The following is a 15,979-nucleotide window of genomic DNA, read 5'->3' on the forward strand; positions in this document are numbered from 1 at the left end:
TTACATTCCAGCCTGGATTTCCATTATTTGATTGTATGAATGATTGGAAATTCAAAAGGAATATTCATAGTGTCTCAACTACATTATTTGTTCTGCATACACAAATTTGTTATTTTTTCTGTGAAGTTGGGATTTCTAGTCATAGCCTCCTGGATAAACTATACTGAAAAACTGATTGTAATACTTTTTTGCACCTTTTTTCTTCAGTTTTCATATTTTGTCTGACAAATATACCTTCCAGGTCATGGCTGTGGCCCTGGCTATTCATCTCCCCTGGAAGCTATGCAATATGGGCCTAGAGAAAAAATTGTGTATGTGCCTTGCGTTCAACCTGCTCAAGCTCGCAATACTAAACCAGACTTTTTGGCAACTGTTGATATTGATCCTGACAGCCCCACTTTCTGCAAGGTGAGTACAGTCTATCTCTAGCAGTTGTGGTTAATGTAATTTGCTGTTTCAGATAATCTACTTAAAATAACACAGCACTGAAATTATTATGAAACTCATTTCTACCATAGTCCTGCATGTTTCAGTTTTGTTCACTTACAAATAAATTTTAATGGATGCAGTTGTTTTTTTCCCCTGTATTTTAGTAGAGAAGGAAGTAGTATTTATCAGACAGTTTTTAAGGTGGCAGAAATTTATTTTTCCATTTATTTTGTGCTTGCAATTGTTATTGTAGAAAAGTTGTTTTGCTTTTGTAAGAAAATTCACAAATATTCTACACAGGTGCATAAAATAAAGTCATGTTCTCCTAAATTGATTAACCAGGATTTACTATAACAGTAAAATGCATGTTCTATGTAGCATCATTGACACAATTTAAGAACTGATATTGTGTACAGTCCAGCTGCTTAGCTGGGTGGTAACATGCTCACCTTCCATGCAAGCAAGCCTTGGTTCAATTCCCAGTGAGGCTGGAGATTTTCTCTGCTTGGGGACTGGGTGTTGTGTTGTCCTCATCATCATTTCATCCTGATCAGTCACCCAATGTGGCAAAAGACTTGCACTTGGTGGTCGAACTTCCCAGGGTGGGGCCTCCCAGCCAACGATGCCGTACGCTCATTCATTTTCATTGTGTACAGGTAATACATCGCCTGCCAATGCCTTACCTAGGTGATGAGCTACATCACTCAGGATGGAATGTTTGTAGCAGCTGTCATGAAGATTCAACGAAATGTAGAGACAAGCTGATTTTGCCATCACTGGGCAGTTCAAGGATATATGTTGTTGATGTTGGAATCAATGAGAGAGCACCTCGATTGCACAAGGTATGTAATATTACACAGTTTTAAGTTACACTATGGTTATCATTACCACACTGATGATTCTTGCTTCCATGCATGTTGAGGCTGTTTATGACAGATAAAGTTAATAACTATCTTTCACCTGTATTTATTTATGTGAAAATATTATATGTGATTTTGTTGTCAATATGCTTCTTTATTATGAATCTTTGCTTTATGAAACTGAGATCTGCAGTCAGGCAATTCTATTAATCCTGTTTATGTTTCTAGCTAACAAACTGTATCAAAACACAGTAACTGATTAACTAACATCAGTTAAAGTACCTCAATACAGTTTGTCAGTTGTGAATATATATTGGATTTAAGTGCATGCACATGCACACATAAATATGGTATATTTTTAAGCATAAGTGTAGTATGAAGTACCATACTAACTACAAAATCAATCCCATATAATATTTTTACATTAATAAATACATCTGAAAGAAAAGTTATTATTTTTATGTCCTAAATTGATGTTGTTTTGTGATATTTAGTCTGCAGGCCAGTCTGATGCAACTATTCATGCTAGTCTAAAATGAGCAAGCCTTTTCATCTTTACCTAACTACGGCAACATACAGCCGTTTGCATCTGCTCTCTGTGTTCAAGCTTTAGTATTTCTCTAAAATAATAATAATATAGATATGTACATTGGGTCAACCAACTGAATTCCATTACAATTATCACTAAATTATGTCAAGAAGATACAGATGATTTGTCAGCTATTTTTATTCATTACTGTCAAATCAGAAACTTCAAAAACAATTTATCTAGCATGGTTTCTAGTGGGCTAGCTACTATATCCATGAGCAGTGCAGTTACCTGGCCTTCCTCTGGCTGCCAAATGATTTGCATTCTTTGAAGAACATTTTGTAGAATAGAGAGAAGTGCCAAATAAGAAGCAGAAATTACAATTTCATGCTTCATGAACTGGAGGTGCTATCATGTACAATAATTGATGCCATTACCAATTTGATACAAGAAAGTATTGTGCAACCTACTTAGATATCAAAGAAGAGGCTACAATCAAGCAGCATCAACAGATTTAACTATCTGGAAAAATTTACTTATAATTAATTCATGACATGGTTTTAATATAGATCTTCATGCTTTGAATACAAATTCAGAGCTTTGTAAATTATAAAGTAGTGCAGGAATCACATACAGCAGCGTTCCACTAATCTAAACCCCGGTAACCCGAACGTTCGGTTAATCCGAACATGAAAAATGTTAGTCTAAGTGTGGAAAACTGTGTGGTAAACTGCTGTACATACACACTATTTTAATTTACACAGTACAGTAAACATGTATTAGAAAAATTGACAAGAAAAGATTAGCTTTAAACAATGCATAACAATGAAAGAAAAGCTGTCAAACTTACTAAAATACAACGGACATTTTATCCCTACTTTTTAGATGACAAAAACTCAGTGATTGTTTTTTGGCATAATGAAGACAGTCTGTTATATGATGCATCGTTGCACCATTGTTTCATAAACATCAAATCAGAAGGTGTAGCAGTGGGCTGTGGCTCCCAATAACATAGCGTGAGGTCAAGGGCTGCTGCTGCATCACTTTGTGACACCAACTCTCCTTTGTCACTTTCACGCTCATTGTCACTTCCATCACAGCAGACCACTTCCTCCTGGTCTTGAGTCACAGCAGCAACTAAATCAGCATCAGTAGGCTTCTCCACACATGCCCCATCCACTGCCATCCACTCATCTACATCTCCTTCACTAGCTTCTTCACATCCACAGAGTGTCTGTATCAATTGTAGTAGATTTTCCTCTTCATTTTCAACTAGGTTGTCCTGAAATTCAAGAGATGTCCACAGTTTTCTCCACGATTTTCTCGGAGTATTTTCTGAAATACTCTGCCACACCTCAGCAGCCCAATAAACAACATCCCTCACATTGGTCTTTTTTATTTTGTCCACTAAAGGAATGCTATCATCTTGGATCAGCTACTTAAAAATTGTTTTCTGTAAATCAGTTTTAATGTTTGCAGTGAGCCCTGGTTTATCGACTGTAGAAGTGGTGTAACATTCGGTGGCAAAAACTTCGCCACAATTTCTCCATCACATAGTTCCTCAGTGCTAGAGTGAGATGGCGCATTATCAATCAAAAGGATTGCATGGGAAGACAAATGATTTTCCTTAAAAACTGTTGAACAGAGGGAACAAACTGGCTGGGAATCCATTCTTTGAACAGCTTACCATACATCCATGCTTTCTTCTTGTTGTGATAATATATGGTCAGGGACTTCGTGTTGCAGTTTTTAAAGGCTCTGGGCCTAGCATATTTGCCGATCAGCATTAAAGGCAGCTTGTGGTCACCAACAGCATTGCTCCACACTAATAAAGTCACACAATCTTTGCACATTTTAAAACCAGGAGCATGGTCTTCTGTTTTTGATGCCAGGCTTTTTGTTGGCAATGCCCTAAAATTATGGCCAGTCTTGTCACCATTATAAATTTGTTGAGGCGAATACTTTCCCTCTCTTATCATTTTTGCAAACTCACCCAAGTAATCCTTTGCTGCATCATGGTCAGAAGAAAGCTTCTTTCCAGTAATTGTTAGCAGACAGATTCCATGCCATTTTCTGAATCTGTCCAAACAAACCATATCGCACTCAACAATGCACAACAACAAGGGCAGGGAGTGAGAGTGAGCCATTGTGCCCACACTTGTTCCCATTTGTTACCATGATGTACCTACTTATATGCTTGGTATACTTCATTCTAGAAACGTGTCACCATAATTCTGGCAAATTTTAACAAATTGGTAATCCGAGCAAGGTCCGGTCCCAATTAGTTCAGATTAACAGGACTCTACCATAATTAAATTTGTGCCAGTTGAGAATCAACACTCACATTAATAGAACAAACTTTTGATATGAGATCCACTTTTGCTATTTCATACCTTATTTATGAAGAAATGACATATGAAAATACGCCATATTCTCAGATGAGATTTCATTACTTGGTTAATCTCTCAACTACTATTTGGCATCTGGTTGGAAGCATGGCAGTATGTCGGACCACTCAGTACAAAATACTGTCATATGCCTTGCAGTCTGGTTAATTATGGATGTATTGCGGTGATCTTGACATTTGGGGCCGGCTTGGGTGGCTGAGCAGTTCTAGGCGCTACAGTCTGGAACCGCGCGACTGCTACGGTCACAGGTTCGAATCCTGCCTCGGGCATGGATGTGTGTGGTGTCCTTAGGTTAGTTAGGTTTAAGTAGTTCTAAGTTCTAGGGGACTGATGACCTCAGAATTAAGTCCCATAGTGCTCAGAGCCATTTGAACCATTTGACTTTCGGGCAGTTCATTTGCCGACTGTGACATCTAAAATATGTTGTGGCATACACTATTTGATCAAAATTACCTGGACAGCCCTGTGTAATGTGGAACTGGCCTTTTCCAATATAGAAAGGAGACAGGAGTATTGTGTTGTCAGCAGAGAAGCAGTAACATTAGAATGGGTCAAGAGAGTTCAGTGACTTTGATTGTGGCCTGGTCATTGAACATCACCTGAGTAATAAATCCATCAAGGAAATTTCAACTTTTCCAAAGCTGCATAAGTCAACTGTTGGTGATGTGATGTGAAGTGGAAACATGATGGATGAGTGACAGCTAATCCAAGACCAGGCAGATCTAATGAACTTGCAGATACTGACAAACAAACATTGTGCAGAATGGTTGCAATTAGTTTTAAAACTGCTACCAACACACCTACTGCACAATGATTGTGAATAGGAAGTTCGAATAGGAAGTTAAAAAGAATGGATAAGCCAACCATTTCTGTAGTGAATGCTAAGCAATGCTTGAAGTTGTGTAAAGAATAATGCTACTGGACAGTGGATGACTGGGAATGAGTGATTTGGAGTGCTGACTCATACTATGACTTGAGGCAATCATATAGAAGGTTTTGGGTTTGCTCAGTGCCTGCTGCTACTTGCCATCCCAAAAGTGAAGTACGGAAGATGTGCTGTTTCGTTATGGAATGTTTTCTGTGGTTAGGATGTGGTCCCCTTATTACGTTTAAGAAAACACCTGTATGCATAATGATATGAACATACTTTACAGCATTATATACTGCAGACAGTGGAGGAACAGTTTGGAGATGTGATTTTTTTATAAGCATGACATGCACTCTCTCACAAAGCAGCTACTGGGTGGCAATGGATTGCGGATAGTGTAATATAACATGGCAAAAATTTTTTGTGGGTGAAGTTTGGGATGTGTATCATTATTTAGTACAAGAAGAATAATGATTAATATACCCCACCTTATTATGGATATCCTCCACCAATAAAATAATACATACCTTGTGTAATATGGGGTGTTGCTTCTTAATGCTGCCATAGGTTCATCTTGATGTTATTGCATCACCACATGGGAGTCATGCAATGATAGAAATAAGTTTAGTACTTCTTGTCCAAAGAGAATCTTATTTTGCACACTAGATGTTTGACGGCGAATGTACAAAGTCTGACTACATGCTGTTGAAAGAAAATTCGGTCCAAGACTGACGTAATACCGACTTGGGACTGACCTCAGACTGACCTATGGCGGCATACAAATCACCTCTGTTTATATGGTTTTAAACAATGACTGTCATTGTTACATATTGAATTTTGGATTTATACAATTAAAGTTTTTGCATACATCTTCGCAAATAACATAGAAATTTACACGAAATAGAAGTGAATAATTTCATACAAAGACAGGAAAGAATCTGTTTCTATTGAAACTAAGAAATTACATGTTTTATCATTGCAACAATGTGTTTCATTAATTTGCATATATTTTTTTACTGTCTTAAAGGATATCATCCCATCATTTTCAGGTGAACGGAGCAATTAGTTTTATTGAATATAATGCCTAGATTCAACTAATTAAACTATGTATGAGTAAAATTTTACATTTCTATATGGTCATAATTACAGTTTAGCTAACTAACACCAATTAAAACATGAGTATCCTTAATTCTGACTGAAAAATCATCATGTTGTATTTCTGTTAGGGATACATGTAGTTTTTGAGTTAACAAAGCATAAAAATAGCTGTTTCCTGATGACTAGAAATATTGGAACTTAAATTGTTGATTACTCCATAATTACAATAGCAATTTTATTCCTACCATGTTCCTGTGGTTTGTATTATGTGCAAATTGTGATCGTATCTTAGCTTTTAACATGTTTCCTTCATTCTACATACTGGTGAGGCCCAACGTAAACAATGTCAAAACAGTAGCTTAAATTAGTGCAAATTACTAATTTTCTGCACAAAAAATCTTCAGTGTATTCGAATCCAGGTAACCAGAAAAGACAAAGTCAAACAGCAGTTTAAGTTGATGTAAGTCCTCTTTGGGAGAGTGGGGATGAGAGTGGAAGAAGAGGATACAGGGGTTGTGGTATTACAATACATCCCAAAGAGGTTTGACTATTGCAGAGAGACAAAGCACTCCTAAATCTCTGGCTAAAAATGAAGGGAATATAATCATGACTAGTGAAAAAGACCAGCAATTTGACAATTAGTGTGAGTGAAAAGTACATGTTATGTATAAAGTTTAGTCAGTCAACTTTCTCATTTACAAGATGAAATACAAGAAAGATACAAGTGCATAAATTTTCCGTTTTATCATCTTGGTGCTCTTTTGATGCACTCCATTGAATGTACTATGAGATTCGTTCAATTGTTCATATATTATTGCCTAATAAGTTGTATCTTACCTCTAAAAGATGTTAGTGTGAGTTGGTTGTCAAGTTATGGATACATAATTTTTTCCCAGGCAAGAACATGCCTCAACTGGAATGCCAGACATTCGTTGCTGCATCAAACCGACTTCAATGTCAAAATTTCAAATAGACTAAAGAAATGTATCATCTTCCAAATTCAATTATCAGAATGATCACATCTATATCAATGTCCTCAAATAAGTGTGAACATACATCAGGAAACAAAATTAATTGTTTCTCAGAATAACCTCCTTGTGGTCACAACTATTATGCCCATTACTTCCATGAGTTTATTAAATGCAGTAAACAGTATATCAGTATAAAGTGCTGTGTTTTACCGTAATTCCCTTCACATCACTTTGTTCCAACTCCTTCCTTGGTTCATTTCAAATTTTCACCAGTGCAAGACTGTCATTAGTTTACTTATATATACATATATCCCATGATTGTTAATTAATCTAATCACTGTATAACTTCCAATTCAGAAGAATGGTGAACTATAAAGAGTTATTCTGTGTATACAATACAGTGTGACAAAGCAAAATTCAAGTTGATAACATAAAATCTTACCTACTTTACTAGACAAAATATATATTTGTATCCATGAATGACAAATAAGATTCAAGAGTTATCCTACATCAAATCATAGAAAAACACTAATTCAAAATATATACCAGAAAACGCAAATGAAAATTCCCTCCAGTCTGTTAAGTGAGACCAAAGTAGTGCATAGAACCATACAGAGTTCATCTTGTCATAGGAAATGCAATTGCAACAAGTGACAGTAAGGCCACAAAACAAGGCCTAACACACAATCAAATACAAGAGTTAACCTACAATGCATTTATATATATGACTAAAACTATACAGGAAGTCTCAAATCATGACATCACAACTGAAAAACAGATCAAATTGATATAGTAAGCAAAACTACATGAAACTAGAATTTGGCATGAGACACCTCAAACCAAATTGAAAATGTTCAAGGCCTATTTTTGCGATGATTGGACTGACCTAAAAATGCAAAGCACTGGGTACTAACCAGTAAAAAGTTCATAATCAGTTAGTTCAAATTTCAAAATCCATAAGGAATCAGTATGGAAATATGCAAACCAATGTGATGTGGGACTTCAAGTTCCATACAAAAATGTTCAAGGCCTATGTTTGCGACATTTGGACTGACCTGAACCTACAGGTACTAACTAGTAATAAAGTTCATTATCAGTTAGTTCAAATCTCAAAATCAATAAGCGATAAGTATGCAAGTATGTGTATCAAAATGATGTAGAACTTCAAGTTCCGAATAAACATCATCTACTACCATAAGACAAGCAGGAGTTAGTATTAGGAGCACAAAGGTACAGGGACACAATGAAACATCAACAATGATTGCAAGTCATGACAAATATGGGAAAATCTTCCAGATAAGCAAAATTATTCGTGTTCATACAGTAATAAAATATAGCAAAAATGATTTTGTAGGTGATGTTCAGTCACAATCTAATTATTTCATATCACATTTTAATATGAATGTGTGTTTGAAGATAAATACATACGTTAGTACATTGGCACTTAAATGATTTAATAGGAAAAGCAATGTAAGTATTCAAAAATATCCTGAACAAGCAGTTGAAGAAACACTCGTGTTTCTGACACTGATGTGAGAGCAGATCCTGACAAAAGTGATTCAACAAGGGTGATGTTGAGCATCAAAGTACTAAAGAATATATATGATGAATGCTAACAACTAATATAGAAAACATGACACGAACACACATACTGAATCAAATATAGATAAAAACACAAGCATAATGCAAAGTAGAGTAATACACTTGATGTACTGAACCATAGCTTAAACTCCATTCATAATTGGTGTGTCAAAGAAATGATTGATGTCCAGCCAGAGCATCCAACCAAAATATCTCCTATCTGACTGATGCCTTCCCCAGACCAATCAGCCAATGCATATATCTCATCAAGACTGTGGTCATCTGTAACCCTGCAGCCAAAATCCACTAATAATACTATCATCACCCTAGGACAACAGCAAGCAAAACACTCCTAAATCATATTAATCAAAAGCTTTCAAAGACAACACCAAATTTATCACAGAGCAATCGGATTCATTATAGTCAAGATAAACTAAATAATAAGTAAATCATTGAAGTCAATAGAATATGTGTCATGTATAAACTTCAAATAGTAGGCTAATTGCGTGCAATGTAAGTTATGTCGATTGTCACTAATAGTCTCCATAATAATCATGCTGAACATTCAATCATGTACGTATGAAGTATTTCAGATTCACATGACACTGAATAATTGTAAAATCATGAAGATGTGAAACAAAAACCAATGTTATACAAGTGACCAAGATTATACCAAAGTTCCTGCTGATCAACTAGAGTGTTAAGTAGACAAATGTATGTGTTTATGTGTATTATCCAGTTGGCTATACTTTTCTTCAAAATTCATACTATTCTCAGTTCCTGCCAGTATAAATAAGATAAAATACTATTTTCAAATCAGCAAAGCATTTCATGTACCTAGAATTGATTTAGACATGTGTCTAGAAACTAAGTGTAAATGGTGTAAATAAGGAATATAGTACCAAAGTATAAAGATGTTGAAGCAGATACAACATTAGCTGGGGCCCTTGTGCTTGCCAGACACGTAGTACACACAAAGAGTGTACCCCCCTGGGGTTGATCATATTAAACCTCAGAAAATATGGTTAAAGTAGAGTGTATTAAGCAAATTATTGCACCTCATGTCATCAAACACCAATATCATGAATCAAATAGGTAATCAAAGTCAGCATAAATCCAAAGGATAGAAGTGTGTATGAATATGTGTGTGAATGTAGTACTGATGTATAATGGTGTTGAAACAGATACTACATTAGCTGGGGCCCTCGTGCTTGCCAGATACACGGTACACAGAGAGAGTGGATCAGTAGTGACCTGGCCAGTGATAGCTACACCTGATTCTGTTTAAAGCCTTGACAAATCTCAAGTGACTAGATGTTGGAGCATCATTGAGAAATCTCAGGATAGCTTGCCATAGATGAACTGGAAAGAGAAGCAACCATTTCACTTATACAATGTTCTGTTTATTAATTGGAATCCTCCTTTGGTTAGTTTCTCCTCCTTCAAGGTTTCTGTGGTTTTCACTAGTGGTGGATGTTCCGTCTGATAATAGGCAATGTCATCTGATGCAGTGATGACTGAGATTTAATCCACATTGCTGTGTTCTGCCAAAGGATTTCTTCAAAGGCCATCAATGTCCTTATGTTTGCATCTATTTTTGTATACTACTGTGATGTCATACTCCTGAAGTATCAGTACCCACCTTGCCAGCTGAACTGATGGATCCTTCAGGGCTGTCAGCCGGCATAGAGAATGGTGATTTGTCACAAGGTGAATAGTTTTCCAGATAAATAGAGCTGGATGTCATTGATGGCCCAAACAACTGCAAACACACTCACAAGCTTGTAGAGTAATTCATCACGGACTTTGCTCTGGAAGCATAAGCTATCACTTATTTGGTATAGTTCTGAATTTTTACTAGAACTGCACTTTTCCCATAATTGCTTGAGTGTGAAGTTCTGACTTGACATTCTCATCATGCAGTGCTAGAACTGGAGAAGATATTAGCAACTCCTTAAGGAAGGATAGATTTTTTTTGCACCTTGCTCCAGGAACATTTGGTGCCTCCTTGTATTAATCATTGCAAGAGTTATGCCATGAAGCAGAACTTCCATATGAATTGCCTTTAGTATGAGCACGTTCCCAGAAAATTTCTCTCATCAAGGACATGCCAAGGAGTCAGAAAATCTGTGACTGCTCTTATTTTCTCTGGATTGGAATGGACCCATCACCATTAACTATTTGCTCCAAGATTTTTATTTGTTGAGAGATGAAGGGGCACTTTTTTTGATTCAGATGGAGCCCTGTGGTCTGAACACACTTCAATATGGTTGTAAGACAGCTTAAGTGTTCTTCAGATGTCTTCAAAAAGCAGCAGTGTTATCCAGATAGCAGAGACAAGTCATCAATTCAGGGTGCCGAAGCAGATATTCCATCATATATTCACAGCTGGCTGAAGCATCATATAATCCAAATGGCATAACTCTGAACTTGTAAAGGCCATCAGGAGTTATGAAAGCAGTCCTCTCTGGGTCAGCATCGTCAACCACAGTTTGTCAGTAAACCTGTCTGCATGTTCACAGTTGAGGAGTACTTTGCTCCTGTCATGCTGTCTAGTGTGTCACCTGTGTACGAAAATGGGTGTACATCTTTCTTCATGATTTAGTTCAGTCATTGGTAGTTGGCACAGAAACACCATGTGCCATGTTTCTTCTTTACTAGGACTGCATGAGAGGACCAAGGACTCTGAAAGTTCTGTGATTTTATCTTCTGCGTTGTTCAGCCAGTGACACCCTGTGCAAGTGCTGATTGATTGGTGGGTGATTTTCAGTAATGGTACGGTGTTTTACCATGGGTTGCTTGATCTGACTTTTCTTCACTCCAGATTTGAATTAGTCTGAAAATTGCTGCAGAATGGCTAACACTTGCCCATGCTTTTCCTCAGTCAGGTCAGATCTTATGTCCAGTTCAATAGCAGCTTCCTCCATTCCATTGTCCGTAGTGGTAGCAGCTCATGATTCTTTGTCAGTGGCATTGGGTTGCCCATGCTGGACTGGCTCAGATGTTCCTATACACATACTGTTAGGGATAAGTTGTCACTGCTAGTGACAGTTAGTGATTCCAAAGTTCCCTTGACCATCAGTAATGCTGATGATTGTCTCTGGTATGTACATTTTTTATGTGAGCCAGAGTGGCTTTTGGGAGTTGACAAAAGATACAAAGTGTAACTGAGTGTCTAGCTTGATGATTGGAATTTTGGTACTTGTCTTGTTATTATGGTGGGATAACAATGTCCTCACCAGCGAACAACTGTTGAGAGTAATCTTTGCGTGCGCATTGGAATAGCTTATAAAATCTGGGGCTTCAATCTTCTACAGTCTATGACTGCTTGTGATAGTTGAAATCTTGAGGCTTTGTAGCCATTGAAAGCTCATCACCTCTCTCTGCAGTAGTGTACAACATGTCTATGGCATCCATAGCGAGAGCTTAACAATATGTTGTATTCTGTCCTCCAAATGTCCATTCTCCTGTGGCAGAGATGTTTGTTGCACCTGGGTGAACATTGGGTTGTTTTTTTCATATGCTGATACCACCTGATGACTTTCCCAGTTGTTATGACCTCCTTTACTAGAAGAAATTGTTAAATGCACTTCTGTAAATCCACTCTTCAAATGAGAGATTTTTCTGGCTTCTTTCGTGTGTCATATTCACTATGTGGCATAGACCAAAATATTCTGTATGTGTTATTCCCCATAATATAAAGCTCTCTTCTCCAATTGTTCTTGCACTAAGCTGATTTGATGCTGCTTGTCATCAAATATTTTCTTCAGTTTGGTACAGAATTTGTTTCAGCTAATGAGTTGCTCTTAATTTTTCTTGAACCACTGGTGGACTGTACCACCCATGTAAAATTATGCATTGGCCAAACACATCGTGTCATCCCACCTACTCGCTCAAATCCTTTCAGCCCTTTCACTGGGTTCTGACTACCATCTCCAGAAAATACTGATGTATGCCTTAAGTGCAACTGACTTGTTGCTGTTTAGGAATTCATTGGTTTCTTGAATATAAAGACCTTGGGAATGATGTACTGCTTGTATTCTAGGTCTGTCTATGTAAGCAATACCTTTTAAGTTGCATAATTGGAGCCACAGTGATGTAAATGTTTTGAAATGTCGGAGGTCTCCCCCAAAGAGTGTCATATCATAATCACAGCCAAGTTCAAATCTGAAAGCATGGTTGTCAGTGAACTACAATACTTTGCAGTCAAAGCAAGTTTATTGCAAACACCAACATATAGATAGAAGAGAAATCAACTTTTTAGAGGAGCATGTTGCCTATTTATACAAACATGGCATATTCCAGAATACACAAACATTACAAACATTAGAAATTTCAAGAACCTCCCAGATATGTCAAATACTAAATAATTGCTGATGGTTAGGTTTGAAATGGTGAACTGAAGTACGGCAGCTTGCAGTGCTGGCCTCTATGCCACATTGAGTGCACCACAGCTCATGGCTATACACAAGGCAAGTGGTGGTTGAGAAGGGACTGAGACAGGGTTGTAGCCTATCCCCACTGTTCTTTAATCTGTACATTGTGTGAGCACTGAATGAAGCCAAGTAGAAATTTGGAAAGTGAATTTAGGTTAAGAGAAAAGAAATAAAAACTTTTAAGTTTGCTGATGACACTGTAATTCTATTCAGCAGTTCTGTTCACCAAAGAACTTGGAAGAACAGCTGAACAGAATGGAAAGTGTCTTGATACGAAGTTGTAGGATGAAATTCAACAAAAGTGAAACAAGGGTAATTGAATGTAGTCAAATTAAATCATATGAAGCTGAGTGAATTAAATTAGGAAATGAGACACTAAAAGTAGTGGATGTGTTTTGGTATTTGAGCAGCAAAATAACTGATCTTGGCTGAGGTAGAGAGGATATAAAATGCAGACTGGCAATAGCAAGGAAAACATATCTAAAAAGAGGAATTGTGTTAGTAATTTGAGTGCAGCCTTTTACAGTAGGGTTATGTGGACAATAAAGAGTTCAGACAAAAAGAGAACAGAAGCTTGTGAAATGAAATGTGGTGCCTCAGAAGAGTGCTGAAGATTAGATGGGTAGATTGAGCAACTAAGGAGGAAATGCTGAATTGAATTAAGGAAAAACAAAATGTCTGACCAATTTGACTAAAAGGAGGGATCAGTTAATAGGACACATTCTGAGACATCAAGGAATCATCAGTTTGGTAATGGAGGGAAGTGTGGGAGTTAGAATTATGTATGGAGACCATAGTATGAATACAGTAAGCTTGTTCAGATGGATGTAGATTGCAGTATTTATTTAGAGATGAACAAATTTGCACAGTATAGAGTAGGGTGGAGAGCTGCATAAGCCAGTCTTTGGAGAAGGTAATAACAAAAACAACAAAAAGATTGTATCTGAAACAGTATTCTAATAATGCAACACACAGTGCACAATTTTTGCTGTAAACAGCTCTAACTGAAACAACTGATATGTTGCTGGAATTTCTGACATTATCTTTTTTCAGGGCAAACTATAGTCAGATCTGAAAAACATGTTGTTCAGAAGTTCAGCAACATTTTCAATCTTGTTTATGTGGCTGTTAACTGCTCATTACATCAGTTGCTTGTAGGCTGTTGCTATTATTCTTCCCATTACTTATATTCATTCCAACAAAGACTTCCCAGTGTACACATAAAAATTTCTGAACTTGTAAAACCATTGTCGTACAACAATAGTTTAATTTGTGTGCTTCCATTTTGCCTTTCTTCCAAATTTTTTTCTGTTTGACAAGTGTCACATGCTGTTATGTTTTGCTGCTTCTTTATGCTATAGTGAACTGACACTATTTATCAATTTTGAAGGTTATAGATCCTCAAGACTTAAGTCAACTAGACGTTACTGCTCTACATACAACACATTGCCTTCCAACTGGAGAAATAATGATATCTACATTGGGTGACAACTGTGATGAAGCAAAAGGAAATTTTCTTCTTCTTGATGCTGAATCTTTTGAAATTAAGAGTGAGTATAGTGAATATAAGACTTACCATCTATTTTAAAACATTATTACAACACTTTGTGAGGAAGCAGGAATATCTGATACTACACACAAAGGCAGCATTGTCTACTAAAATTTCCAAATCTTTTGACATGATGTATTTAGTAAGCTGAGGTAACAATATGAAGGTACACTGATACCCAAACATATCATTTTTTTGAATGAGAATTCTGTGTGTTGTATTTATGTACTGATATATGAGGTAAGGCCAAAAAATACCAGAATATTCATAATTTCGTGCCAATGGTGTATTGGAGAAAATACTCTTGGCATCCCTGCACATGCCAATGTTTAATGTGTAACTGCCAGAAGTTTCATTGTAGTGTGTCTGTTAGTTATTGCTCAGTGGTGTATTGAGTACAATGTTGTGTTGCACAGTTTGTGAACTTCAAGGTGGCAGAGTTGAGAAGCAACACAACTGCATTAAATTTTGTGTGAAACTTTAGAAAATCTTTAAGAGCCACCAAATTATGCAGGAAGCCTACAATGATGAATGCTTAAGCCTTACTCAGTATTTTGAATGAATGGTTCAAATGGTTTAAAAATGGGAGTTGGAAGTTAAAGATGACCCTCATTCATTACGCCCTCTGAAGGATTAATCCATCATGTATTCGTACCACAGGGACAAATTGTTGATCGATAGTACTATCATGGCATGTTGTGATGCCTGCAAGAAAATGTGAGAAGCAAATGGCGGCAAATGTGGCGAGACAAGTCATGGCTCTTACATCACAATAATACACCTGCACATTCATCCCTGTTGGTACGTGACTGTAGCACAAAAAACAAAATCACTGTGCTGCCTCATCCTCCATACTCTCCAGACATGACCCTGCAGATTTTCTTTTATTTCCAAAATTGAAAACTCCAGTGAAAGGACTTTTAGGACAGTGAAAGGATTTGCAATGATGGACGAGATAAAAGAAAATTCATAGAAGGCACGTAGTGGGATCCAGCAAGAGGCATACTAAGACTGCATCTGGTTGTGGAAATGAGATTGGGAGCAGTGTATCAATTTTGGAGGAAAGTATTTTGAAAGAGATCATGCACAATAAGTAAAAGGTAAGAATAGAAAATTTTTATGGACAAAGTTCTGGAATTTTTTGAACAGACCTTGTATGTGGTGTCTGTTCTTTTGGACTCATCCAAAAGAACAGACACCACATACATAATTAAGGCAATGCTGGCCAATGATACCTTCAGTGCATATGC

At 36.9% G+C, this 15,979-nt stretch overlaps 1 protein-coding gene across 1 annotated transcript in view; it reads left to right on the top strand.

Annotated features, from left to right (window-relative positions):
- The first annotated feature begins 255 nt into the window (after positions 1-255).
- LOC124789629 (methanethiol oxidase-like) overlaps positions 256-15,979 on the top strand; it is a 130,641-nt gene continuing 114,917 nt past the window's right edge. Inside the window, exons 1-3 of the mRNA XM_047257050.1 lie at positions 256-408; positions 1,086-1,271; positions 14,571-14,730. Coding sequence (XP_047113006.1) covers positions 283-408; positions 1,086-1,271; positions 14,571-14,730 — 472 coding nt within the window. The 5' untranslated portion in view covers positions 256-282. The remainder of the gene's footprint in view (positions 409-1,085; positions 1,272-14,570; positions 14,731-15,979) is intronic.

The sequence above is a fragment of the Schistocerca piceifrons genome, chromosome 3, assembly GCF_021461385.2.
Source record: "Schistocerca piceifrons isolate TAMUIC-IGC-003096 chromosome 3, iqSchPice1.1, whole genome shotgun sequence".
NCBI lineage: Eukaryota > Metazoa > Arthropoda > Insecta > Orthoptera > Acrididae > Schistocerca > Schistocerca piceifrons.